This window comes from Mauremys reevesii, linkage group 12 (assembly GCF_016161935.1).
Source record: "Mauremys reevesii isolate NIE-2019 linkage group 12, ASM1616193v1, whole genome shotgun sequence".
Taxonomy (NCBI): domain Eukaryota; kingdom Metazoa; phylum Chordata; order Testudines; family Geoemydidae; genus Mauremys; species Mauremys reevesii.
In genome coordinates, this window is record NC_052634.1 from 9,010,863 (window position 1) to 9,035,310 (window position 24,448).

At 43.3% G+C, this 24,448-nt stretch overlaps 1 protein-coding gene and 1 long non-coding RNA gene across 7 annotated transcripts in view; one reads left to right on the top strand and one right to left on the bottom strand.

Annotated features, from left to right (window-relative positions):
• LOC120375460 overlaps positions 1-24,448 on the top strand; it is a 37,126-nt gene that overhangs the window by 12,327 nt on the left and 351 nt on the right. For both annotated transcript variants that reach the window (XR_005586559.1, XR_005586558.1), the window contains one exon: positions 20,984-21,055. This is a non-coding gene — a long non-coding RNA (uncharacterized LOC120375460). The remainder of the gene's footprint in view (positions 1-20,983; positions 21,056-24,448) is intronic.
• The window catches only part of LOC120375456 (CXADR like membrane protein), an 81,363-nt gene that overhangs the window by 5,144 nt on the left and 51,771 nt on the right, over positions 1-24,448 (bottom strand). For all 5 annotated transcript variants that reach the window (XM_039496106.1, XM_039496103.1, XM_039496105.1 and 2 more), the window contains 5 exons: positions 7,997-8,154; positions 6,204-6,405; positions 4,809-4,976; positions 3,860-3,982; positions 461-602 (listed from right to left, as the gene is read on the bottom strand). In XM_039496106.1, the coding sequence (XP_039352040.1) occupies positions 461-602; positions 3,860-3,982; positions 4,809-4,976; positions 6,204-6,405; positions 7,997-8,154 (793 nt within the window). The remainder of the gene's footprint in view (positions 1-460; positions 603-3,859; positions 3,983-4,808; positions 4,977-6,203; positions 6,406-7,996; positions 8,155-24,448) is intronic.

The following is a 24,448-nucleotide window of genomic DNA, read 5'->3' on the forward strand; positions in this document are numbered from 1 at the left end:
AAGGAAGGCTGTTCATCACAGCCAGAGAGACTGCAAGAACATCCCTGTCCTACAGACAGGAACTGGAGTTGAAAACAAACCATTCGAACAGATAAGAATTTAAAGGAAGTTTCATCTGAATTCAGTTTAGGAAAGGGATAAATAAAGGCTTAGGGAGGGGTGGAAACTGTGTGTGAGTGAATGAGTCAGAGAGTGAGTGGGTGGTATTTTATCTTAGATCTGCCCTTGGAACACAGCCTTTTTATATCTCTGTATTTTATTTTCACTGCAAGATCTCCACAAAGTGGTCTAGAAGCTTCTTAATGACTATTTACATGCTGGTGGGCGTAAAGTCAAGCTTCTTACCAGAAGGTTCATAGAGGTTTTAGCTTGTTACTTAACAGACAATGAAACTGTCTGTTAACTTAGATCATGCTGGGTATGTGTGAGCCTAAAGAGGGTGCAGGCAGAGGAGAGTTACCTGATTTCATTTGGGGCCTCCTCTTCTTCATACCTCTTCTTTTCTTTCCTCCTTATTGTCAGCCACACGCTCAGGAAGACCAGGGAGATTCCCGCCACCACCCCACACACTGCTCCGGCGACCATGCCAACACTTCGTGCATCTGTTATCCCAGAAAGCAAATGTGCGTGTTAATAGATTCTCCACAGAGTCACAAAGCCAGAATCCACCCCACACCCTATTCTCCTACTTCACTCGGGTTTCATGGAATCACAGAAATAGATATGTAGCGCTGGAAAGGGTCTCGAGAGATCATCTAGTCCAGCCCCCCTATGCTGAGGCAGGACCAAGTAAACCTAGACCATCTCTGACAGGTGTTCGTCTAACCTGTTCTTAAAATCCTCCAGTGATGGGAATTGCACAACCTCCTTGAAAGCCTGTTCCAGTACTTAACTATCCTAGTTAGAAAGTTTTTCCTAATATCTAATTACATCAAACAATCAACGTGTAATCATTATGGGATGTAAGCCAGCTCAGTCAGGACAGAATTTATTTAATTAATCCAATTATTTAGGCCTTGTCTGCATGCAAGAGTTGCACCAAGTTAATTTACAGTGGTTTTTAAACCAATTCAGTTGAGTCAGTGCAAACCCCTGTGTGATCATTCTTATTTTTAGTTGAGCTTAAACCTGTTCCTTTACTCTTGCCTACACACAGAGTTTGCTGGTTTAACTTAGGCCTGGTCTACACTACAATTTTAGGTCGAATTTAGCAGCGTTACCTCGATTTAAGCCTGAACCCAGCCACACGACTTAAAGGGCTCTTTAAATCGATTTCTTTACTCCACCTCCAACGAGGGGATTAGCACTGAAATTGGCCTTGCGGGGTCGAATTTGGGGTACTGTGGATGCAATTCGATGGTATTGGCCTCCGGGAGCTATCCCAGAGTGGTCCATTGTGACCGCTCTGGACAGCGCTCTCAACTCAGATGCACTGGCCAGGGAGGAAACAAATGAATATAAAACAAATTGGGTCTATTTCTTGTTTTGATCCACTCCATCTTTTACATCTTTAGGCTGGCAGCAGATGGTGCAGTTTGACTGCTAGCCATCATCATCTCCTGGGTGCTCGGCAGAAGATGCTGCATTACGACTGCTAGCCATCATCATCTGGACTGCTAGCCATCCTCATCTCCTGAGTGCTTGGCAGAAGATGGGAATGACCTGGCTGAGTCACTCCCATGTCTGCCCAGGCACCCCTGACTGACCTCACTGAGGTCAGCTAAAAGAGCACCCAGGAGTATGACGACGATGGCTACCAGTCGTAATGCACCGTCTGCTGCCAAAAGGCAGCGAGCTGCTGCTGTGTAGCAATGCAGTCCCACGTCTGCCAGCACCCAGGAGACATACAGAGACAGTTAGGTGATGCTGTGGTATGGCATCTGTACAGGTAAGCCAGGAAGAAAGGCACAAAACAATTGCCATTGCTTTCACGGGGCAGGGGGGGATGACAACATGTACCCAGAATCACCCACAACACTGTTTTTGCCCCATCAGGCATTGGGATCTCAACCCAGAAGTCCAATGGGTGGCGGAGACTGCAGGAACTGGGGGATAGCTACCAACAGCTACCCACAATGCAACGCTCTGGAAGTCGACGCTAGCCTCGGTACTGTGGACGCAGTCCGCTGACTTAATGCACTTAGAGCATTTTGTGTGGGGGGGACACACAATCGACTGTATAAAAACGATTTCTAAAAAAACGACTTCTATAAATTCAACCTAATTTCGTAGTGTAGACATAGCCTTAAAGTGAGATTTTAAACCAGTTTAATTAAATCGATGCAAAAGGCTGTGTGGACACACTTTTTTCAGTTAAACCAGGTTTAAATTTGGATTATTTTAAATTGATTAGGTATAGGTTTAAGCTACACCGAAATACACCACTCTTAAACTGCAGGGTGTCCACACAGGGGTTTTTACTGATATAACTAGATTGGTTTAAAAAAATCACACCTTAAATGAAGCCATTGAAAATTTCTTGTATAGAAAAGCCCTTAGATTTATAGAAATGCTAAAAATGGCGCCTATCCCTATGCCCTGGGCATCCTTGATTTGTCTTAAAAAACACCCTAGGTGCAGTATTACAATTTATGATAACCAGTAAGCCAGACAGCTTGAAAACTCAAACCCTTCTCTCCTTTGAACAATCCATCACCTTACAAATCACCTCTTTTTCCCTTGGCGCCCCCCCCCTCCACACACACACACACACACACTACAGGCGAGTCTCATCTTACGCTGGGGTTACGTTCTGCTGTCAGCACGTAAAGCGACAATCGCGTAGAGTCAAAATTACATTGAGTGTAATGGCGGACGAAATTGCCCGCGCTACAGGTACAGTATTTCAATTGTTATTGGTCTCTTTTTTTTTGTTTTTGTTTTTTTGTTTTTGCTGACCGCACAAAGCTGAATTTGCGCATGTTAAATGCGCATAAGATGAGACTCGCCTGTATTTTCAAATGTGCGGGGAAAAAGATGATCTTTGCAACATCATCAGATTCAGGCAATTTCAGACTGGGATGGGGATAAATTGCAAAACACAGGGAACGCTCACACCAGGCCCCTTTTGTATATCCCAGTGGTGTTCCAGCTCCAACCCCGCTGCTGATCTCACCTGTGAATTGGACCCACCGAGTTTGGAAAACCCAGGAAAAATGTGTTCTATGGATTGATTGATTTCTTAACATAGATCTTGGGACACACAATGCAGTGTGCTAGCCATAGCCTGGTATCCCACCCCTGTTCCAGATGCACACGCAACTCCAGCTGAGGGGGTTAACCGGGCCTGACATCCTAATCTCTGGTCTTTATACAGAAATTGTCAAACATGGATTAGAAATGAAATGTGGCAAATGTCATTTTTAATCAGCATGTTATTCCGTTTCACAGTAAGTCTTTTCAGGCTGTGTTTAGAGAGCTTCCTCTCTTAATTGAGACAGATGCTTAATTCTGGATTGGAATGTTATAATTAATAGTCCTCTATTATACGGCCAGTAAATCTGTAAGTACATGTACTTCTGTACATCTGTACAGTACACCTGAATGCTCTGGAAGCTCAGCAATTCAGCATTATTACCAGTGCTCTGCCAGTCTTTCCTTCTCAGAGGCAAAGGAAACCAGGTGACTGCACCTGAAGTATTTTTCTACAACCCTAGGTTATACCAGTAAATGTTATGCAAACCCATAAAGTCAATAATGAGTAAGGAAGAGCTACTTCAGATAATGCAAGTATTCAGGTTAAACCAAAGGTGTGGCATTTCTCCCGCACAGAAACAGAGCTTTTATCAGCACAGGAGACTCTTTGGAGGTACTGCCATTGTTAAAGCACCTTGGATACTCGTTACCCTCTGATACTCACACTGCACTGTCACCTGCACAACACAGTTCTCTTGTCCAGCCTCATTGGAGGCAGTGCATTGGTATAACCCTGTAACCATCTGTGTGAGATTCTTCATTAGAACTTGCCCAGGGTTAGAAATGTCTGAAATGGAAACAAAAAACAAGCAAAACAAATAAATAAGTCATAAAAATTAGAGGAAATGTTGTCCAGTGGATAGAGCACTGACCTTGGACAGAGAAGATCTGTATTCTATTTCCAGCCCTGCCACTGACTTTCTGGGTAAGCTTGGGCAAGTTGCTTGACCTCTGTGTCTCTCTCTTTTTCCCTCCAACACTTTGTTGTACCTATTTAAGTTGCGGACTCGTTGGGGCAGAGACTGTTTCTCACTATGTTTGTACAATAGGGCTCCAATCTTGGGGTGGGGTTTCTATGTGTTATGTTAATACAAATAAATAATGCCAACAATAAATAATTTGCATTTCTATAGTACCTATCCTACAAAGATCTCAACCCACATTAAAAGCAATGAATTAGGCTCCAGAGCACCCCGAGAAGTATTATTATCATTGATCATATTGTTGACATTCAACAAATAATAAAGTAATACTTTAAATAATACTCAATAATACTTTAAATAAATAAGTAAATAATACTTAGATTGTAAACTCCTTGGGGCAGGGACTGTCCTTTTGTTATGGATACCTACAGTGCCTACCACAGTGGGGCCCTGACTCATGACTGGCGCGCTTAATCAATACTGCACCACTTCTACTCAATAGCCTCTATTGTAATGACAGGGAAATATGCTGAGAGCAATTCAGTGATTTGCCCAATGTTACATCATCATCCAGTGACAGAGCTGGGAGTAGGGAGGATTAGAGGGTAGGCCTCCTTTTTTTTCCTTAGGGATGGCTCATCCGTTTGTTGAAACACCATGAGAACTAGGAGAGGGCCTGGGATGACTTACTGACTCGTGCCGTGGGTGGCAAATGTCCGAGTTTTCCTTCCTTGTCACTTATGCGCTGCCACTGGTATGAGATGGGTGCTGTGCCGGAGGCAGAATTGCACTGTAAGGAGAGTTCCTTTCCTTCAAAAAGCTCGCCTTCCACCCAGCATTTGGGCTTGGAAGGTTTCTCTGGAAGAAACAGGTTGGGGTTTGGATCAATAGTTAACTAAGAATCCTGTATGAAATCCTGGCCTTTTTGAAGTCAATGGGAGCTTTGCCACTGACTTCATTGGGTCCAGGATTTCATCCCTGGAAGCAAGCTAGAAACCTCACCTCCAACAACAATAACCACTGAGTTTAATAAGAGCTGAGCATTCCCCAGGGACATAGGGCAGAACCTGCCAGCTGGATATCAAGTGGCAACACTTTCTATGGCTGCTCATAGCCAGAGGGCAAGAGGGCGCTGTTTCTAGCAGCTTCTGAAAGCTGCCTTTCCAAATTAGCCATTCTGGGGGGTGTCACAGAATATCGCTGCTGGTTGTTTCTTGGCGTTACTTCTGACCCCTTTACAGCAATGACTCTCACCACAGCCTGAGGACAGGGACTGAATGTGTCCCCTATGGGCACAGAAGCAACATGACATGCCATCAGAGCCAGTTCCCTCCTTGGGATTTGCACTAGGGTAAGCACCATCCTTGTCCCCTTTGGGAATTAGATACGGTCTGCCACCCATCTGAATGCCTAGCAGAGCAGAGAAGGTGAGGTGCCTTGGCTTAATCCCCATAATTTCATCATGGAGCAGCTCAGTACACTGCAAACCTCTGTATCACAGTCCGCGTTAAGTGCTCTTCATTCCCTGAATGCCCTGTGTTCCACCCTCTTCTCCTTCACTGATTCCTTCCTTCTGTCAGTCCGTCCTTCATTTCCCCACTGTCTGCTGGAGGCCCTGCATCCCTATTATTTATTTTATTAACTGTATACTAAGCAAAAACCCAAACTGAAAGCCTTCAGTCAGAGAGGAAACAATGCCAGCATCTTGTTCCCATCAGACATCTGGCCAGTTCCTGGTACTGGGATCTGAACCCAGAGTTCACTGCTCAAACCCTGTACGGGGTCATCACCAACTCAGCCACAATGGCACACTAGCTTTTGTGATCAAATCAGAGATACAATTCAGAAAGAATGTTTTATGCTATCCTTCAGTTGGCTGCGGTAACTTCCAAACAGCACTTTAGGCCTCTTCCAGTCTCTGTCCTTCACTGGAAAATGCAAAGGCAACTGTGAGGCTTGAATGTGAAACCTGATCGTGAGATACTGGGAGCAATTCAGGTGCATCGGTACTGTGCTGAAGCAAAATCTGCCTCAAGGAACTGAGTCTAGTGGGTTTTCTTTTGAAAAACAACAAAATGACCTTACCTAGAACAATCAGGGTAATGCGATACCACTCGTACTGCCCGGCATTTTTAACTTTACACGTGTACTGCCCCGCATCACTTGGCTGCAGAGATACAATGTGTAAGGAGGCGTCTCCAGCTAGGAAATTGGAGGTGAAGGAAACACGACCTTTTTGCTCCTCATTCAGGTCATTATACACATTGCCTCCAGAGTAGGTGATAACCTAAAAGGCAGAGTTAGCCACCGATCAGTCGGACCCGTCACCGTACTGTACAGCTCAAGCAAACAAACGAATCACAGGACACTCAGACTTGAAACCAGGTCAGCTTGCAAAATAGGCTTTCTATCTGGCAATTACTTTGGTTATTAGTAATTATGGAGATGTAGGTAGTTATTCAGTTACGGTTGCACTGAGCTTTTTTCCTGTACCCAGAGTTTAATCCCTCTAAAAACTCTGTCATGGTTCAGTTTAGAAAACCCTTGTCTATGCTGGGATTTCAGTCACCAGTCTAGCTGCACTGGTACAAACCTCAAAGGTAGACATAGTTTATACTGGTGTAGTGTGATTTACATTGGTGCTGCTTACCCTTTTCACCAGGGCCGCCCAGAGGATTCAGGGGGCCTGGGGTCTTTGGCAGCGGGGCCCCCCGCTTCGGCAGTAATTCGGCGGCGGGGGGTCCTTCCGCTCCGGAACCCGCTGCCAAAGTGCCCCGAAGACCTGCGGCGGGAATCCCCCGCCGCCGAATTACCTCCGAAGACTCAGCACTTTGGCGGTGGGTCCCGCTTCGGCGGTAATTCGGCGGCGGGGGGTGGGGGATCCTTCCACCCCGGGGTGGAAGGACCCCCCCGCTGCCGAAGACCCGGAGCAGAAGAAGCTACGGGGGCCAGGCCCCATGAGAGTTTTCCGGGGCCCCTGGAGCGAGTGAAGGACTCTTGTGGGGGCCTCCCAAAAACTCGTGGGCCCTGCGCCTGGGCCTGGGGCCCCCTCTGCAAACAGCACTGCACTTCCATCCATTCACTATAGGTACTGATACGCCCCCACTCCCCCCATTACAGGAGTATTACAGTTTTAACATATTTATCCTCTGTGAAATAGGGAAATATTACCATCCCCATTTTAATGTATTTGTAAACTATTTTTTATTTGGGAAATTTTAATACATTTACAAATCCTTGCCATGTCAATATCAGAAACAAGACAATCATTGTAAGAGTTAGCTTTTGTTTACAGAAGCATTATTCAGGAATAGAGTCATCAGATCTTTCAGTTTAACATGATTTACCCTATTCCAGAGTGAGCATCATTACAGCACCTATGTCATTTCTAGTGATTTTATTAAGCTGAGTGAAATCTCAATATACACATTTAACTGACCAAGCATGTCTATGTTAGTATTTAAAACAATTGGAGAGGTCTGCTAGCTTTATCGGCAGGTGAATGTACTTTATCTGAGTACTGAATAAAAGGTAACCACTTTTCTATGTCTCTATCTGTCCTCTGTCCATTTTGGTGGGTACGTAATTGGTGTGTTAATTTTTCCATAAGCACAGCTTCCAGTATGTTTTTTAATCATTTCTCTGTGTTGGACTGTTTTTTTCTTTTTCCAGTTAGAGGCTACGAGTAGCCAAGCAGCTACTGGCAGATGAGAGATTCATTCCTCATTTCCTCCTGTGTGCCCATTTCCACTAGGAGGACTGCCAGTTCAGAGGCTGGTGTTGATATCAACCCACATGAATAAGTTCTCCCTCTCAGTACAACAAGGAAACATGGCTTCTTCTTGGTGGACGTTAATTGTGGCTGAACAGAGACCTACCACTTTTTGGTCGGCTTTGGAATCATGCAGCAGCCACTCAATATCCAGGCTTCTTGGCTCCAGGAGGCCCAGACGGTGGTGACAGGGCAGAGTGACGTTTTCCTCAGCCACCCTCTTATACTCCGTTTGAGCCCCAGACATCCAAACTGAACAGGAAGCTGAAAGACAGAAACCGGTGGTCAGTGACCAAGAGGAAGGAAATATCTATGAACTGACAGGTTCCGCTGGGGCTGATTTTGGGAACTCATTGCTTCATAGTAGCAAAGACAATGCAATACTTTTGCTTACTGGATACTTTGTATCTGATTAAAAGTGACACGTAAATTGACATCAGGTTAGATTCACCCCAGTATCTGAGCACAAAGAACAGATTGCTTTGGTCTCCACTGAGCTGTCCATGATAAATTCACACGAAGCTTGTTCCCCACATAGAATCATAGAATATCAGGGTTGGAAGGGACCTCAGGAGGTCATCTAGTCCAACCCCCTGTTCAAAGCTGGACCAACACCAACTAAATCATCCCAGCCAGGGCTTTGTCAAACCTCTAAGGATGGAGATTCCACCACCTCCCTAGGTAACCCATTCCAGTGCTTCACCACCCTCCTAGTGAAATGATATCACCTGGTGAAATAGTGTTTCCTAATATCCAACCTAGACCTCCCCCACTGCAACTTGAGACCATTGCTCCTTGTTCTGTCATCTGCCACCACAGAGAACAGCCAAGCTCCATCCTCTGGAGCACACCACAGTCCTCTGTGAACCCTCTTGGGCTTGAGAGTGCCTCCTTCTTTACTTCCTTCTTCTTTTACACTTCCATGACCCAGTAGCTTGCATTTCAGTGTGTAGCCTTCCAGCCTTTACATTAATGCCACTTCTGGCAGTCAGACTGGTCCCTGATGAGTGATGTAATGGGAGACTCTCCCTAACCCCAGCGGATGAGTTCAGTGTGACTGCAGCACTGAAAGTAAGTGGTCAAGCTCGGGAAATAAAAGTCTGATATTCCGTAAAGCAGGCATGGCATAATTAGGTTAGTGAACTGGCCCTGAGCCCTGAGTGTCCTGAAGAGTTTACCATTACAAAAAAAAATCCTAATTTGGACCACTAGAGGGAATCAGATCCTTACATGCAGCTGACAACAAGAAAAAGGAAGACTGGGTGATGCCAGGCAAAGCATTACATTTACATGCACTGTGTTAATATTAGGGCTCTGTGAGTCATTGCGAAACTCACCTGTTCTGAGGGTTCCCTTCAAACTCAAAATTAAGCCCAGTTTCATGGAACTGTTACTAAATCAGGCTCTATTCCAAACAGATCTGGGCTACAGTATGGCTTTGCACAGAACCATGCCCATCTCATGGCTTTAATTAGAAATTAGCCCTGAAATGCTAATTTGGATCATGATCCAAACAGCTCCAGAGTTCTGGGATACTGGGAAAGTTCTGAGCATTTGCCTCAGGGTCATCTCTGGTTCAGGCATGAAATCAAGTGGAAAATGGCAGTTTTGATTGAGTTTTCACAGGAGTTTTGAGATTCGTTTGAACATGTTTTTCAAAGTAAAATTCAGGCATGACAAAAGATGTGCTGTTATGTGTGGGATCGCCACGTATCTGAAGGCAAACATTCGAGCTTCATGGTGTCTTAGTCTTTCACCTTGTTCCCAAGGGACAGGCATCATTGCTGCTGTGAAGTAGCCACATGTTTAAAGGCACTTTAAGCAGACAGACATGAACACAGTATTGCCAAACTCAACATTAAAAAATGATGGGTCAGGTTCCTAAAACAGGGTGACAAGATCACAAGTGTGAAAAATCAGGACACGAAGTGGAGAGGGGTGGGGTTGGTGGGGATAATAGGCACCTATATAAGACAAAGCCCCACAATATCAGGATTCTCTGTATAACATCAGGACATCTGATCACCCTACCCTAAAATTGTGAGACTGCCTTAAAAATAATTAGATTTGTAACAAATAAAATAAATGTGGGCTTCTTTTTGGGTATGGAGACTTTAGAGTGCAGTCAGATCATGTTTTCAAACTTTCATCTGCAAACATGAGGACTGGTAGGTTTTTTATTAATTATTTTTATTATTATTAAAGGAAAGCTCCTGTCATTTCTTGATTCCATGAGCTGTTAAGTTAAAAAAAAACGTTTTTTAAGTTAAAAAAACAAACGTTGTGAGACTGTGAAGAAAATCGTGAGAGTTGGCAACACTGCGGGACTTGTATTCACCACGCTATGACGCTGCCTCAGAATTTACATTCAGAAAGGCTGAAAGGTTTTCTCCACCTTTAACCTTTCCTTTACATTTGTGTAAGGACAAGAGAGACACAACAAGAATGACACTTCCCTGGACTTCTCTTGCTTGCTCTCTCCCTCCCTTTGGGACAAACTTTACCCTCAGAAGCATGCATGCTGGAGCCAGCACACCTGGGTCCTGCTCCCAGCTCTGCTCCTGAATTGCTGTTTGACCTTCACTCCCTGTGCCTCAGTTTATCTGTCTGTGTTGCTTAACTGATATTTGTCACACGCTTGGATTAAAAGGCACTGCTCAGGATAGCTGTACAATGTAATAGTGATACAATAATGACATGGGAAGAAAGGGGCTGAATGGTTTAATGTGTGTTCTGAATTAACAGCATGCATAGCCTATAAAATCTCTGCTCCCTGGGTAAGAATCAGGATTTGTATGCCCAGTTGCACGCACACACACCTTATTTGCATTTTGCAGTTCCCCACCCTGTTTTCCTTACAAATAAAATTTTCTTACATGGCCAAAAGCATCCGTGACAAATTATTACATCAGTCATTCACAGCCACACTGAAGGTGGCACCCAGCCAGCGCCTACTCCGCCCTCCTTTATACCCTGGCACTCCTTCAGCCCTTTACCGCCACAGAGTTCAAGATGGGTGGATTCCTGCTGCAAATTAATCTCCCCCACCCTGCTCTCTACAGGAATCAACAGGCCTGGGATGAGGCCCCACTCAGCCACGTTGGCTGGTTTCTCTAAAGGGAAAGCTAATTTAATTTATGGCTGGATTCACTGATGCCAGAGCTTCTAGTGACCACAATTGGGATCAGTTTTTTCATATACCAAGTGCAATTAGTTATTCTTTCTAAAGATAAATGCTTGTTTTCTATTATGACCTAAATTGCTGAATCCTCCGTAAATTAAGCCACTGACACTGACTAGGTCAGTGGTTCTCAACCAGGGGTACGTGTACTCCTGGGGGTACACAGAGGGTTTTCCAGGGGGTACCCCAACTCATCTAGCTATTTGCCTTTTTACAACAGGCTACAAAAAAAGCACTAGGAAAGTCAGTATAAACTAAAATTTCATATAATGACTTGTTTATATTGCTCTATATACTATACACTAAAATGTAAGTACAATATTTATATTCTAGTTGATTTATTTTATAATTATATAGTAATAATGAGAAAGTCAGCAATTTTTCAGTAATAGTGTGCTCTGACACTTTTGTATTTTGTATTTTTTTTTAAATTTTGCAAGCAAGTAGTTTTTAAGTGAGGTGAAACTTGGGGTACGCAAGACAAATCAGACTCCTGAAAGGGGCACAGTAGTCTGGAAAGGTTGAGAGCCACTGCTCTAGGTGATTAATCAGTGAGCTTAATTAATCTGCCATTGCAGGGAGTGTTCACACACAGCAGTGACTAAACTCTCCAAGTCCTTTCTTTGCCATCAAACTGGGCTTCATGTATAACCTGGGTTGGATTTCCTAGGGAGGCTGCATCTTCTTTGGGTGTCTCAAAGCCCTGGCCAGGAATATCTAGGCGAGATCACTGGGATACCACATTGTCCAAACTGCAACAATAGTCTATCCTCTCTGGTTTGGGGCTGGGAGAGAGGGCATGGGAGAGAGCAAATATCAAGAAACTCTCCAGAAAACTAGAGTTTGCTCCTAATTTTTTAAAGAGAGGAATTAAAAAACAAAACAAAACACTTAATGGGTATAAAAATCAGCTGGCTCTGCTTATGAGTAATTGCCTAAGTAAGCAAAACCATCCATAATTGTTTGTGTGGTTATCTGTGGGCTGGTAGCGATATAGACATTTGCTGGTTTGCAAAAGCAACAGATACAGTACCCTAGAGCTGGTTCTGTGCATCATAGAGCCATAATATGTGTGCACAATGGGCTAGAGCAGTGGCGCTGCTCCAGCGGCACTCCTCCTGCCATGCACCCGGAAGGATCCTCTTGCATACCCTCTGGGGTGCGCACACCCCACTTTGGAGACCACTGGACTAGAGAGCACCTTTCCACCCATCTCTAGGAAACCTTCCAGCCACAAGAGGGCAGAATCCACCTAAATAAGACATTATGCACTCTACTAGAGGTACACAACAGATGATTTTCCCCAAAGGTCAGTTCCTTAAGTTTCATCTAATAATAATGGAGTGGCTACGTTCAGTCTGATCCTGGACTCCTCACCCCAGCAACACCTGCACTGACTCACAGTCCTCCATGGATCCTTAGCGTCATGTGATATATTTCAAAATTACGATCGTGTTCAGATTGTTAAAGTCTTTACTCACTCCTTACTCAAGCAAACTCCCACAGACAACAATGGGAGCTTTATTCTGCGCAAGGCCCATGATTCTGATCCTGTACAGCAATTCCTAGGTTGCATAAGCTTTGACTCACTCTGGGCACATAGTCCTTAAAAATGAGCATCCTCTTTAGCCCTCAGGCTAGCTGAGGTGTCACTCAGCACATCATATAACAGGACACTTTGGTGAAACAGTTTTAATATTTAAACATTTATCTTTGTGCTAAAAGACAATGGATTTGGTCAACCCCACAGGCCCTGCAGACAAAAGAGAGTTTTGCTTTTTCATCCCAGTCTAATATTTGTATTAAAACTACAGAAATGTTTTAAGCAACGCAAAAGCTCACACACCTAAATGGTATATGGTGGACAGTGTAATAATGACGTTTCAGTTCTCTTTAGCAACGTGTTTTTTAAAATATATGGGGCCAGATTCTGCAACCCTTAGTCATGCTCACTCCTGAAGTAGTCCCTTCGATTCGAAGAATTTCAGAATGACTAGTGATTTTGAGTGCCTCAATTTTTGGTACTCAACTTGAGACACTTTAAAGGGGGATGATTTTCAGAAAGTCAGGTGTCTCAGAGTACCATTCCCTCCCCTCTGCAATGTGCACTGAAATCAGTGGGATTACTTAAGAAGTAAGGTACTACTCAATGTGAGAAAGCCCTAACTCCTTCACCAAAGATATATATACACATACATACATGAATGTATTTAAATGCACATACCACGTACATGAGCCAGCATACACTTTCATGCATTCTTTCATACAGAGATACAAGATACACATGCAAAACTACATTTACTTATACATCTGAAACAGGTGCACACATATATAAATGCATACACACATGCAGGAACACCATCAGATAATCACGCATGAACACACTCACAGTACACATACACACACAATGGGATTAGAAACTAACGTATTTTGTCAACATTTCTATTTATAGGAAAATTCTAATACTAAAAGCTAAAGCGCTTCTGGACCTAAATCTTTTATTAGCTTCAGAGGAGAGGTTGAACCAGGGACTAATATTAAATATAAATTACACATTTAAAAAAATAAGTTTTGCTTCAATCATTTATGGACTACTGGAGAGAGAATGAATGGCCCAGAGAAATTTTAGAGCCTTCTGGATATGTGGAACACTTAGTGACACACTGAAAATCTGGTCCAAAATATCCCATCCATGATCATTTGAAAAATGAATTCTTAAAATTGGTTTTGAAAACTAGAAGTCATTTCGAGGCCTTTTTGTTTAATTTACAAGCATGTTCTTCAACTACACTTGTTATCACTTATTTTGGCTTTATCTGTGGGGTAGGTTGCTAAGTCTCTTCCAGAAGGTTGACGTTAGTCTGTGAAGTAGACAGGTAACCTGCAATTGCCCTGTGACTGAAGCTAAACAAAGGCAGCTTGTGCTAGTATCAGGCAGGTATCAACTTGGTTGGATGATTTTTGCACATGCTTAAATCCATCTGTGATGCTGGCACAAGGTCCCCATGCCTCACTTGGATACTGACAAACAGGTAGCTGGAATTAATCTGTCTTGTGTGTGTTAGTGTTGTTAAAATAGGTATTAGAATTATAAAAATGTGCTTAGTGTTTAGTCTTTATTGAATGTTTGTAAATTACTGCATGCATTAATCTCACATATAACATCTGTATCCCAGGAAGGTAGTATTTAAGTGTTTGCTTTTTAAGACTCTGTAACTATGTAAATCACCAGACAAAGGGACAAGAACTAGTGTGAGATGCTGGCTTCCAACAAAAGGTGTTATTCTCTGTCCAGCAGAGAATGCCCATCAACACCAGATGACAAAACAAATTTGTTGATTGCTCACCCCCTGGCTCCCTTTGAAGAGGAGGCGTGCAAGTGAATTCGTCCCATCAGCTAAGTTTGCAACTGGAAGCAGAATGGGGAAAGGAATAAAAATGCCTTAACAAGGAAGAACTGCTTCTTTATGCTGGGCACAAGGGCAAGGTTTTCTAACCATAAGCAAGAAATTCCCAGTGTTTAGCCTGGGTTAGCCCCAAGGGACATAAAGAGCTTGCTTATTATAGAAGCTTCTATTGCCTTTTGAAACTTAAGGCTGTAACTCATTTGTGTGTGTATGTTACCTGCTTTAACCTTGTGAATAACTCTCATTTCCCTTTCGTAGTTAATACATCGTTAGATAGTTTATTAGAGGATTGGCTACAATTATTGTCTTTGGTGTAAGATCTAAGGCGCAACAGACCCATTGTAAGTGACTGGTCCTTTGGGACTGGGAATAAGTTTTGATTTTTGGTGCAAGTGACTCTCTATTGCCAAAGCAAGCTTGCCTAGGGGTATGGCTACACTTGCAACTTCAAAATGCTGCCGCGGGAGCGCTTTGAAGTGTGAGTGTGGTCGCGGCGCCAGCGCTGGGAGAGAGGTCTCCCAGCGCTGCAGGTACGCCACCTCCCCGTGGGGATTAGCTTACACACCCCTGAGCAAGAAAGTTGCAGCGCTGTAAAGCGCCAGTGTAGCCAAGGCCCAGGTGATAAAATAGATCAGATTTCCAAGGGGACTGTCTGTGACTTCATGGATGATACAATAAGGATGTAAAGGCCAAGGAGAACTGTTTCATTATAGAGCTTTGATCCAATTATTCCACCCACTGAGCATTGCAATTAATATCTCTGCTGCAAGCCCAATCATTTCTTAGTACAAATATTGTGCAATTAAAAATAATAGGTTAGCACTTTATAAACGTACATTGTGTCAACACCCGCGTGGGATAGATATCATCACCCTAATTTTACATTTGGGTAAAATGAGGCACTGGGAGTTAAATTGACTGGTTCCAGAGCAATGAGTAGAAGCCAGGACTCTTGATTCCCAGTCCTGTGTGCTAACCAAGGCTGCCCAGGGGAGCGGGGGAAAGAAATAGGGAGGCCAAAGGGCCAGTTTGCCCTGCACCCCCATTTGAGAGGGCTCCCAAATGGAGTAAAGTTGCTACCTGGTAGGCAGGGTTGCAGCGCCACTCACTGAAATTTGACTCAGCAGCCCCTCCTTCAGGCAGGAGGCGGACAAGCCAAACCTGAGTGGCACTGCAACCCCACACCCGGGTTGCAACGCCCAGAGGTGAGTGTGGTGGGGGCTTGCTCTCCAGCAAAGACAATTTTTTGAAAGGGTGAGGGGCCCTCAATTTCAGATTTTACCCAGGGCCCCCAACAACCTCTGTGTAGCCCTGACATCAACCATTAGACCCTATCCCCTCCTTTTATGTTGTTTCCCATTGCCATTCATCATTCCAGTCTTAACACTTCGCTACCCTCCACAGCATTTGAAGTCCAAAGAAATGTAAAATGGTGTCCTTTTACACAGAGACGGCTATTTGACATTCTTTTCCGCAAGTGGAGGAGGAGCTGGGGGTGGATGGAAGTCTCCTAAGGGAAATTAGCTCAGCCAAGACTATGTTGTGGGACATCTGCTTTTTGTATTCCTTGGCCAGCAGAGGGATATGGGTCAGGGGTCACCTTCTCCCAAGAGCTTGAACGTGCGGAGTGAGCAAGATCCAGCCGTCAGTGCATGCTGCCTGCCGCCTGCCCCACTCGGCCTCTCTCTGATTTCAAGAATTTGGTTGCGAGGCGAAAGCGTCCCGAATAAAAAATGTGAGCTTGCAGTCAGCTCCCGCAGGGACGGCAGAGCTGTGTCAAAACACAGGGGTCAGCAGATCCCACCCATACAAATGCAGCACTGCAGAGGTCCTCTCTCTGATTGAAATCACATGTGCTTGGGACTGAGGCTTGAGAGCAGGATTCCTGCACAGCGATGAAATAAAACTGAAGGAACATGCGTGTTGCAGTGTTTCCAAGTGATGATGTGAGGCTTTTGGAATCAAAGCTGCCGAGGAGTTAATCGGGCCCCAGCAGAACAGAAAAATACAGTTTAATGAAGGAAAACATTCATTTTTAAAAGCTAACAGGGACAGGGGGAGGGCAGGTGGGCTAAAATCTGGCTGGTGCTATGCAGATTCCTACCAAAAGAAACACCACCAGCTGTGGGAGTTGGTGGGGAGGGAGTTGGCCTCCCTTGTTCTGGCTCATCCAAATATGTTTCAGAGGAATCACTCCTCAGGCGCTCTGTGACAAGAGCCAGGGAGGGGCATTATACGATGGGAGGGATGAAGATGTCAGGGGAGGGCCTGGTCCATATATGCACAGGTAAATGTGTCCAGCGGTACTACGGCCTCTTTGTGTTGCTCCTGAGCAGCTTCTCTCGTCTCTTGTAGGGCTAGACTGTGCAATCGTGCAGGGTACTTGTCTAAGTCGGAATGCAGATGCATACTCTGGTCTTTATCGTGCAAAAGGTTCCCACAGCATGGGCCTCTTAGCCCCTTGCTGAATTCAATGGGATTGTGAGGTCCAGGGCATTATCACTGCACCAATGGATATCTTTACCAGATCATTCAGAAGCCATTTCAGAAATATACGTAATACCATTAGGGGATAAGAAGGTGATGGCATTTTGCTTTTCTCTATGTACCAATATCACCAAAACTATTATTATTTTAGTTAAATATATCTGCTTTGATTCTGGGTTTTATTACTACTTTTCAATGGGGAAGAGAACATGTGGGTTTTGCATGCAGCTCTTTTTGCTGTTTTAGTCCTTCTAAACACACACAGGACTCTGACTGGGTGGATTGGCTAGAAATGGATAGACAGCCCAGCCAAGTGGAAGTCATGGAGGGTAACACATGAGAAAAAGGCAGGTAATCTGATATGAACAGTGTATAGCATCTAATGTTTCCTCTAAAGATGGGGGACATAGGAGCTGCCATAACCAGAACAGATCAATGGTCCATCTAATCCAGTAGCTTCTTCCTAACTGTAAATTCATTAAAACAAACAAAGTGCCAAAACCAAACACTTCATGGCACACACAGTTCTCCCCCTGGGAGAGGATGAGGGAGAAAATGAAGCACACGCGACAGATATTAGTATCATTGCTTGATGCACAACTGGAAGGTGCTTAGATGCTATGGTGATGAGGGAAGTATAAGAACCTATTTAGAATAGAATCAGATAGAATCTCCTCCACATTTAAAATACACCAATCAATATGCAATGCTATGAATGGGGGTTAAGGATGACATTTCCTGATTAGTGATCCAATTATACCTTGAAAGCATAAGGGTTGATAGCTCTTTTAATATTTTCCTGGTTAAAATTACTGCAGATGCTATCTTTATTTCCATAAGGCTCTAATCCTTTTGTTATATTACTATTATTAGTACTGATGTATTTACTTCAATGAGATCCTGCAGCAGCAAGTTCCATGGGTTAACAATTCTACATTTACTTTTAATTCCATCAGGTGCCTCTTGTTCCTACAATATGGAGTGGGCAAACACTCTCTATATTATTTTTGACCATATATCCCAGTATCTGTTACTCTTTTTTCCATACTAAATAGTTCTAGTCTATCTCTCTGTTACTCTTTTTTCCATACTAAATAGTTCTAGTCATTTATTTAAAAAAAAAAAAGAGTAGTCCAAGGAATGATGCAATATTCTACAAAGGCTCCAAGGAACATATTATTATGGTGTTTTCTAGAACAGTAGTGCTCAGAAGCTCAACCAGAACTGGAACCCCATTGTGCTGTAAGGTCTACAAACATAACATGGAAGACAGTCTCTGTCCCAAAGATCTTACATTTAAATTTCTGAAAACGAAGGGTGAAATCCTGGCCCTAATGAGATCAATAGAAGCTTTGCCATTGGCTTCAGTAGAGTCAGGATTTCATCCAGATTCTTGAGGCGGGATGGTGGAAAACAAGAAAGAAATTGGACTCTGATTTAGGTAGGGACTCTGTGGAGGCAAACTGTGTCTAGGCACTGGGACCGTTTTTTTGTTTTGTTTTAATTTTCAAATTAATGTTTAGTGCTAGTAAAAGGTGTCAAGTTTACAGCCTTTGAGACCAAAGCAAACAGAAAACAAGATGCTAGAGCTTCATCTTCCAATTTTAGAATGTTTATACAATGAAAAATATGAAGTCCTTTAGCCTGCTAGCTAAAAGTCCTGGTGTTTTATTGGTAAAAGAGTCAAGGTGTCTGCTTCTTTACAATAACATAGCTCAGCTAAGCTGCTGAGTAATTCAGCTGGTCATTTCAGGCTGTGTGTTTTGGATTTTTGCAGAGAACCTGTTAGTACATCTCCCAGATACATTAGGGTGCTGAAACACCCATGCATGCAGCTCTTTTTGCTGTTTTAGTCCTAAACACACACAGGACTCTGACTGGGTGGATTGGCTAGAAATGGATAGACTGCCCAGCCAAGTGGAAGTCATGGAGGGTAACACATGAGAAAAAGGCAGGTAATCTGATATGAACAGTGTATAGCATCTAATGTTTCCTCTAAAGATGGGGGACATAGGAGCTGCCATAACCAGAACAGATCAATGGTCCATCTAATCCAGTAGCTTCTTCCCCCAGACATTCACACAGCCACTCTGGGTGTCCTACAAAGCTGTGCATTGAGGAAGAGAGAGAATGGGACAGATCTCCATGAAAATATGAGACATTTTGCTGGCTTTTCTTCATCAAATACCCCCGATTTAAAGCAAGGTTGAGAATATGAGAGGAAAGATGAGGATGAGGAAGGAAATAAGATACTTTGTATTTCTATAGGCTCTTCCATTTGAGGAAGACAAAGAATTGAACAAGCATGAATGTATTAAGCTTTAGCATCGTGCCAGTGAGGCAGGTATTATTATACTTATTTAACAGATGGGAAAACAGAGTCACAGAGAGGTGAAGTGACTTGCCCAAAGCCATGGAGTGAATCAGTGTCAGATGCAGGAATAGAAACCAAGGGTGAAAGCCTGACCTCATTGAAGTCAGTGACAAAACTGTCATTGGCTTCAGTGGAGCCTGGATTTCATGCCAAGTGACCTGACTCTCAGGAGCCTGTGCTAAGCATTAGCGAACACATTGCCTCTCATTATTATTTATTGCGATTACATATTGTTTGTATTACAGGAGCACCTGGAAGCTGCCATCTGACAATAGGGTTCCATTGTGCTAAACACATAGAGTGAAATCCTGGCCCCCTGAACTCATTGGAAGCTTTTCCGTTCAATGGAGTCAGCCTTTCACCCATAGTCAGACAGCCACTGCCCTAAAGAATGTACAGTCCAAACAGAGAAGACAGACAAAAGGCGGGTCTCAGGGATCTTTAACAGGAGTAAATCTATGTCAAGTCAATGGAACTATGTGGATTTACACCAGCTGAGGATCTGGCTCAGGGTACATATCTTTCCTGTGCAAACCATGGGTTCAGATTCTTCACTTGTTTACACCAATACAAGTCTATTGACTTCAGTGGAGATGCAGCTGAGTAGCTGTGCAAACTTCAGACTGGAGTCTTTACAGGGAGCCTTATTTCAAAATGTAGAGACCTCCACTGCATGCCCACCTCATGCTCAAAGGGCAGTGGAGCGGCCCAAGTCTGTACTTTCGTCAACTGGAGGGTCCAAAGATGGAATGTGGAGGCTCAACTGAGATGTTCAGTTCTGAAAATTCAGGGCAAAGAAAGATTGGAAAGTTACATTTGGGAGGGGAGTAAAAGAGTTGCTTCAGAACAAAGCACTATCAAGCCAATTTTTTGTTGTTGTTTTAGGCTCCAAAGCAAGACAAAAGTTCTCCAAAAAGGGCTGGCCTATGGCTCCATTTCCTCTGCTGTTTGTCTTCACAGGAGGGTGGATTTCATTTTTTAAAGACAAAGAAAAGCTATTCCAAAGTAAACTGAGTGCTTTATTGCATCTCTTTATTGCAGTAGCAATAAACCACAGTGAAAACTAATGCACTTCCAAGGTACAAGCTTCATCCCTGTTAACTACTTTCATGTTACCTTAGTGAAATGCTCAGTTATATTCCCATAATTGTGTGTTAACGGGGTATGACATTTCACTTATCCAGTACAAGCTTTGCTAATATGATGCAAAATGAATGCCTAATGTATTAGCACTCTGTCACTTTTCATATTCCCACCCACTCTCAAACATGCAGCCACAGTTTACTCTAGGGCAGAAAATGAACAGCAGAACCTCCCTGTTAGTTTTGTGAAAAAGATACATTAAATTCTGTGTGGCTCCAAGGGATCATTTTTTGAATGAGAGGTGTGGGCTTGTGGCCAAGCACAGGACTGGGTACCAGGAACTACTAACATCTAATCTGAGATTGGACTAGATTCCCTCTGTAGCCTTGCATCAATCACCTAATCTGCTCTGTCTCAGTTTCCTCACCTTTAAAATGGGTCTAATAATACTCTCCCACTACACAGGGAAAGTGTGAGAATTAATTAATTAGTTTATGCTTGCAAAGCTTTTGGAAGATGGAATGTAAATGCTAAGGGTCTGATTCTCTTCTTGTTTTACAGTAATGTCATTCCACTGTCTTCAGTGGAGTTTCTCCTGATTTACAAGACTATAAGTAAGAGGAGGAACAAGCCGTGAGTAAACTTATTAATATTGTTTTATGCCATTCTCCACATCCCTCCCAGGGTTTGGCCTAGCACAATGCCAGCTGCAAGCAATCCCTTAGGAATTTGGGTTGGAAACGAGACTACTATCTGCTCCCTTCATCCTTTCCCATGTTTTTTTCTACTACCATGAGGAATTAAACAATTCTATATGCATAGCGCTGTCTCCCAAAAGACAAGAGGCAGAGTTCCATGCATCACACTCCATGAGTCACATCACTCGCCCAAGCAAAGCAAGGAGTGTATTGGAATGTATATATTGAAAGATAAGCAGGCATGTGGATATTGGAAAGCGGGCATCTTTGCTGTCCCCCGGGCTCATTGAGGTACTGAATGCTAGTTTGTGTTACACTGAAAAAAACCACAACTCATATTTCTGTAAAAGGCACTGTGTCCAGAAGGATCCCAAGGCTCTTTACAATCAGATTTACACACTGAAGGTCAAATCCTGCTCACTTTGCTCATGCAAGCAATCCCACTGACTTCAGAAGAGCTACTCACAGGAGAAAGGCATACACTGTTTGGAAGGACTTTTCCCACCATGAAAGGGAAGCCACCTCTGAGGCAGAACACAGCAGCTGTTTTAACTGACATGTAGCAACATGGCACAATAGCTACCAGTGCCTTTGAAGTTCATAAAGGGACTGAAAATTCAGGATCAGAGAATACAAGAAGAATGTACTGCTAAGTGCTAAATGAAAAATATAATAATGCCGGACTTGGCCAAATGTTTTTCATACTGGCTTGCTACTGATTAGATATATTCTTAGTTTGAAATGACTGCCATGAAAGAATAGCTACAGTACATATTACACACACACACACGCGCGTGCACACACAGAGCAATGGTCTGGAAAGGATTCCATCCCCAACAAGATTGAAATTTATGATTTGAAGGTCAAATCCTCGGCTGATACAAATGAATGTGGCTGTCTTGACTTCAGTGGAACTATGCCAGTTTATGCCAGCTGAGGATCTGACAGTAAATGTGCCAGGAGATGTGATCACATTTGAGACAAGGAAAGTTTTCTGCAGTATGTGTTATCAGCTACTCTTTTAGAACCTGAACAAGGTAATTCTAATCTAGGGTAACCAGATAGCAAGTTTGAAAAATCGGGACATGGGGTGGGCGATAATAGACACCTATATAAGAAAAAGCCCCAAATGTCAGGATTGGCCTTATAAAATCGGGATATCTGGTCACCCTATTCTAACCCTATTTTTAAACATCCTCATCTTCCTCCCTATGCTAATAGACTAAAGGTATTGAATAGATTGTGCACCTGCACTGAATATAAACTGCTAAATTGTTTCCTTGAATATGCAAGATGAATACTATAACAAATCTATGACCACTTAGGACTTGTTACCCCAGTGCTGCACACCACACTTAGTTGGAACTAAATAATGTTAACAATTTTCTGCACTAAACATTTTTTCATTGAAAAATGGCCTTTCTTCAAAAACAAAACTTTTCACAAAAAACTGTTGACATCATTGACGTTTTCTGTTTTAGTGAAATATTCCATGACCTTTTTAACTATGTTTATCAAATCATTTTAATTGCTTTTGTTATTTACCAAATAACATGTTTTCTTACTCAAAACTAGGGGGGTTTGGTAAAGAAAATGGTTTGAAAACAATTTCAATAAAAAATTAGTTTAAAATATCTTGAAATTTTTAAAAAAAATGAAAATGGATCCATTTCAAACCCTGTGGAATAGAAACATCTTTGAAATTTTGAATTTTTCACCAAATCTTTCCCCCATTTTCAAAGCAGCTCTGCTTTGAACATCCTGATGGTGGAAAGGTTAAAAACTCAAACTCTTTCTCCAAAAGCACCACTTGAGTGAAAGTATTATCTACTAGCAGTACGGGGATCTGTCTTATAGTAAAGCAGTTCTGATTCTATCCAGCAGAGGACAATAGTGCCACAGATAGAAATGATGTAGTTCATTACCCTACCTTTTCCTCTATTTACTGTGCACAGTATTAACTGAATATTCTGTAACAAAAACTTCCCCCATCCCATTGCGACAGGGAAGGAGGGTCAAGTTATCATTTCAAGCACATGGTGTAGCACTTAGTTAACCCTCCCACCTGTTCAACCAAAAGGGAAGGAGATTGCTTCTTGGTTTGCGGTTTGTTTTCTTGGAGAATAAAACAGACTTTTTCTGTGAAGCTCACAAAGGTTAAACCACCTCAGCAAAAAAACAACAACAAAAAACCACCCTCCGATTCATCTCCCACAATTGACACGTCCACCCGGTCACACACACAACTGATAAAACAACAACAGTAAAGAGGACCTTCCTCTGTGGCTCCCATCTTGCTTTCTGTCACTGCCTCTTCCCATTGTAAGCTCCTCGGGGCAGAAACTGCATCTTCTTCTCCATCCTGAGTAGCTCACTGTGGCCTTTTGTGAGGTCTAAATGCCCAGGTCCAAGACACAATGGTTCATTCACAGACCTTATGCCATCATCGTTGAAAGGAAGAACGGTGCAGTAATTGGCATGCTAACCTGGGATTCTGCACCCCAGGGTTGCCACAGACTATGTGACCTTGGGCTCAGCTCTTCATCTATGTAGTGGGGGGTAACAGCACTTCTCTAACAGCGGTGTTGTGAGGATGTCGGTGAGGGGAACCTAACAAAGACTGGATATTTGTATGGATACCAGGAATATCCAGAATTATCAAAATGGCAGCACATTTTGGAAGGAATATTAAACCTTGTGATTCAGGGCTTAAGCCTCTTCTGACTATGAGAGACCTATGTAGGGGACAGATTATGCCACGTCTGCCTATGCTGCAGGGTTCTTAAGCCATCCTTTGAAGCGTTTGCTTGTTTGGCATGTTCTTAAGTGCACAGGGCACTGTCCAACAGCAAAGGCTTCATGAGCCTAAGGCCATTGCGGAGGGAAGCCCCAGACGGGAACATACGAGTGCCATGCCTGCCAAATATGCCTGTGACCTTTGCACAAAAGAGGAATGCAGCTCTGTTAGGCATGTGTCCCAGTTTCACAGTCAGGGCTACTGTAGGTATGGCTGAAGAAAGAGGCAAAGCCCTTTGCGTGTGGGTATCAGTGTCCTGAGAGTAAGGAAGCTCTGACTGAGAGCTACGGTACATCAATGAGCTCTGGTGAGCAAGCAGAGTTTCCAAAATGTAGAACAGAGGAGGAAAAAGACAAATACGGCATTTGGGCAACAATTGAGCGTATTTGCTAATTAGATCTGAAAAGGTCAGGCATGTTATCAAGGAACATACTGTAAAGGTCAGGTGGAGTATATACAGCTAAGCCTAGGAGGAATGGATAACCCTCGTTCATGTCCAGCTAACCTCTGCCACAGAGACTCTGAATTCTC